This window comes from Penaeus monodon, chromosome 31 (genome assembly GCF_015228065.2).
Source record: "Penaeus monodon isolate SGIC_2016 chromosome 31, NSTDA_Pmon_1, whole genome shotgun sequence".
Lineage (NCBI taxonomy): Eukaryota > Metazoa > Arthropoda > Malacostraca > Decapoda > Penaeidae > Penaeus > Penaeus monodon.
Window position 1 is genome coordinate 7,560,793 of NC_051416.1, and position 4,184 is coordinate 7,564,976.

The following is a 4,184-nucleotide window of genomic DNA, read 5'->3' on the forward strand; positions in this document are numbered from 1 at the left end:
CGGAAAGAGAAAGATTGAGCAGAAAGAGGAAGGGAACGGCAAGGGGGGGGGGAGAAAAAGTCTGGGAAAAAAAGAGGAAGGGATGGGGGGGGGGGTAAATTGGATAAAACAAACAATATTATTACTGCATTTTTATTTTAGATATGTCTTGGGTGGATCACACTTGAAAAGTTTACTGAGATCAGAATAAATACTGATGATTATACATATGTGCATAAACATCTTTGTGTTAAGATTTACAAAATTATGCACAGCTAAATAATAGTTAAAAAGCATGAGATCAGTACCATTGCACAAATTCACTAAAATCAATATGCCCTATCAAGACCCAATTAGGAAATGATGCACTGAATACATAAGTAAGTTGGGTGGGAAATCTTAAATGGGAAATTCAGTATCACAGCTTCCAGTGCAAAAGGAAAATGCAGCCAATCATACTATATGGCACAATTCGAAAATGAAAATAATGAGACCTTAAAACTAGATGAAAGACAATCATCCTGCACCACCTAGCATTACAATAAATAATTAAATCAATGTGGTGGACTTAGTCAAAGTTCTTAAAACTTTCTTGAATGTTCAGTTGAGCAGATACTCTTGGACCAACATAACTTAACAGGTGTAATGAAACATTACCCAAGGAACTGACTGAATGCATAACTTGCAAAAATACCTACAGCCATGTAACTGTTGCTGCCTATCTTTGCCTACATAAGCCCAACTGAAGAAAATAAATGACAAGGACATTCTACAATTTGTGAAGAACAACTAAAACTATATATATAATTCATTAAGTACAAAGAATTATGCAAAGATCGAGTATTCTGAAAAGATGCTGTTATGCTGGGTATGATATGTAATATAATATACACTTTGTAGTAGGGTTAATAATATACAATTTGAAAATAATAACCCATACAAAAAACACTTACATAGCACCTTAGTTATTGTAAATTGAGTATATTGGCCAACAACACAAGATACCAAAATGCAAATGTTTAGGCTTTGTTGCAAAAGGCACTTAATTACTATAGATATTTCACATAAAAAATATTGTATTACTGAGAGAGAGAGAGTGCACCTTACTTGTTCTTGCCCACATTTCTTGATTCCAAGTGATAAAAAGTGTAATATATTTAATTAATAACTTTAGTTCAAAACCAATATCTTCATAAAAGTGAGAAACTGGTAAATTAGATTTGAACATGCTTTGAAACACATATATTAATCAGATTTAACTTTCATTTTGTCAACATGCTAATTTTTTGTTAGACTTTAGCTGCAAAACTAACAAAAGTTTTAAGACATGGCATAAGTGCTCAAACCTCCTGCATTCATTCCTGTGGAAGTAACACTACTAACATCTACACCATTATTATTGCACTTACAAAAATCTTTTTTATGTACAGGAGGAGAAAAGTTACAATAGTAGGAGTCATAATTGTGTGAATATCCACTGCTGATCTGCATAATTAACTACTTTTAATAATATGCAACAAAGTATCCTTAAAACTAGAAGAAATGCACAATAGGTGATTGATTATCTAGCTTACTTTCTAAGCCTACAACTTCTAGCGCTGGATACAGCTTGGATATTTATACATTTACAATTATCATATTCATAAAGAATATAAAAGGGAATCTGATCACAGATCTAACAGACATGTTGTGCAAAAATATTTAGTATAAACTATGACTTCCATGTGATTGCTTAAGTTACATACATTACACATTACACAAGGCTAAATTTATACATAGAATTTTAAATGCTGACTCCATGAAGTTATGAAAATATGTACAATAAGTCAACTTCCTGACAACATCTTTAACATATCTGAGGGAAAAGTTCATTTACTTATGACTTCCTTCCTCCCATTCACTACTATGTGCTGATAAAGAAAGTTAATGTATAAAATGCAGATATGATCCTTGAGCATCCCTAATGGCATTAGAATGAAGTAACAGACTGGTTATTAGTTTTACTTACAAACCAGAATATCTATAAATAAATGAAATTTCATTTATTTAATATAGGGTACTTATGTACCTGGTCTGAACTTACTTAAGCTCCTTAAGGCTTTTGAAAATATCTACATAGGACAAAGATGATTCCGAGTTGTGCTCAACATTCTTATACATATGTACACTAATACATATATGTATATGACTGTCTACCTATAAAAATGGAAGGCTTTCACTACCTTTACTAATATTGTCAGTTTTATTAAATAATGCAAATCATACATAGAGCATGATTGTCAGGGGCATATCATCAATTTATATCTCTCATTCTCTTGACCTTTGACACCATTAGAGAAATCACATCAAACTTATATAAATTTGGAATAATTTCCCATGTCTTCCAAGTTGTATAAAAAAGTTGAAGACCATTTTCAAGTGGTTCCTTTAAATACCTGTGTAGGAGTGGCTGAGCAAATGAGCAAATGTAAACAGATTCAATAGTATATAGTCTAGACCTAGTTATCCTTTCCCAATCTAATTATGGTGACCTTCTGATCTTGCTTGCATCAGAAAAATATTGTGTGAATATCAAGTGCTGTACATGATTTTTTTCCTGACACTCTGTGCCTTACTTATACTGCTGTAAAACATTAATGAACGGTAATACCTAACACACATGCCACATCAATTACACAGGTAATTATTTTTAACCATCTATATAGAACTAGTGTGTGATCAGTAGTATTGTAATGGCACATAGATCACATTCTGATCTTAACAAAACTACAAAAATCTATACTAAAAGTAACTAAGAAATCATTTTGGGAAACTTCATAATTATTTATTTCAACACATCTTGTTTCCTCAAACAGATGATATTCGCTGAATAACCCTAAACAGGATTGTGTCTAACAATGGTTTTGAATCATTATCTGGTTGGAATTTTCAGACTGATAATAAAGTATTACAGTTAACTGAAGAAATTCTAATATCATGCTGATTTCTCACTACAATCCATAATCTTTTATGGCACATTATGCAAGTACAAATGTGATTCTCTGTGACTGCAAAACAAGTACATTTGCAATTCCTATGATTACAGAGGAAATAAACCTTGCTTAATTCCACCTAAAAACGGTATTTTTCCTCTCAGGACATAATACAACAAATTATAATGGTATGTATCAGACTACTTGCAAATGTTATTAAGTCACTAATGTTTGCTCACTTAATCCCATCAGTAACAAACACCACCAAAATCTCTAACCTGCACAATTGAACATTTAGCAGTTTAATAAAATGTAAATTCCATATTCACAAATCCTTCAACACTGACCACATATACTTAGCAAATGGAAAGGAAGTTGCATCTTCAAGTTGCTTGATATTTGATACAAAATTAAATTATTTCTCCTGTACTGAAAAATCTATGGCCAGATATTACACCACATTTGATACTGCAATTACAAGGAACATCTGGGCTTTTATATATAATTAGATAACCCTGTCTTCTCTTTCATGTACAGACTGGTGTGATCTTTTTTATTTAACACCTTGGCGTAGTTCCCTATAGGCAGATGATGATATGGTTGCATGCTGTGAGTAAGATGCAAAAAGTGGATGGGGTGATTTGCTAGTGTATGCTGCATTTGAGTATTTGCTTGGAGAGGACCTATATACACTTTCCCGTCCACTCATACCATGGTGAGAGTATCCGTTGACTGGTGATATGTTTGGTGAGGACTTCTTGACTGGACTTACTTTTTGTAGTGATGCCTGTCATAGAAAATAAAATCATTTGAGCTTATCACATCTTTCAACAACCTCCTCATATGGGAAAAGACTGATCAACAAATTAACATTGTGTCATCCTTCTAATTTTTTTACAAAATGATGACTGACCTGTTTGTTATAACTTGTTATAACCTTTGTGGGTGAGCTTTCATTTGCTGGAAAAGTCAATGAGACTGATCTAGTAAATGGTCCACGTCTGTCTGCTTCATTATTACTTGCATTTCCTGAACCAAGAGTGACAGTCACACCACCTGAACGAGCAACAGGAACACCTGGAATGCCACTGAGCCCATCAAGACTACGATGTCGCTGAGAGGTTCCTGAATATTGATCTGTTGGATGACAATGACAAGAAAACTAAGTAACTGGCCAATACCATTTTAAAACCTGCAAATATGACCATGAGAAGATAAGCCAAAACATTTTAG

The 4,184-nt window shown here is 33.1% G+C and overlaps 1 protein-coding gene across 1 annotated transcript in view; it reads right to left on the reverse strand.

Annotated features, from left to right (window-relative positions):
* Positions 1-116: 116 nt before the first annotated feature.
* LOC119593023 (extracellular signal-regulated kinase 2-like) overlaps positions 117-4,184 on the reverse strand; it is an 86,647-nt gene continuing 82,579 nt past the window's right edge. Inside the window, exons 8-9 of the mRNA XM_037941918.1 lie at positions 3,865-4,088; positions 117-3,738 (exon numbers count right to left, since the gene is read on the reverse strand). Of these exons, the coding sequence (XP_037797846.1) occupies positions 3,505-3,738; positions 3,865-4,088 (458 nt within the window). The 3' untranslated portion in view covers positions 117-3,504. The remainder of the gene's footprint in view (positions 3,739-3,864; positions 4,089-4,184) is intronic.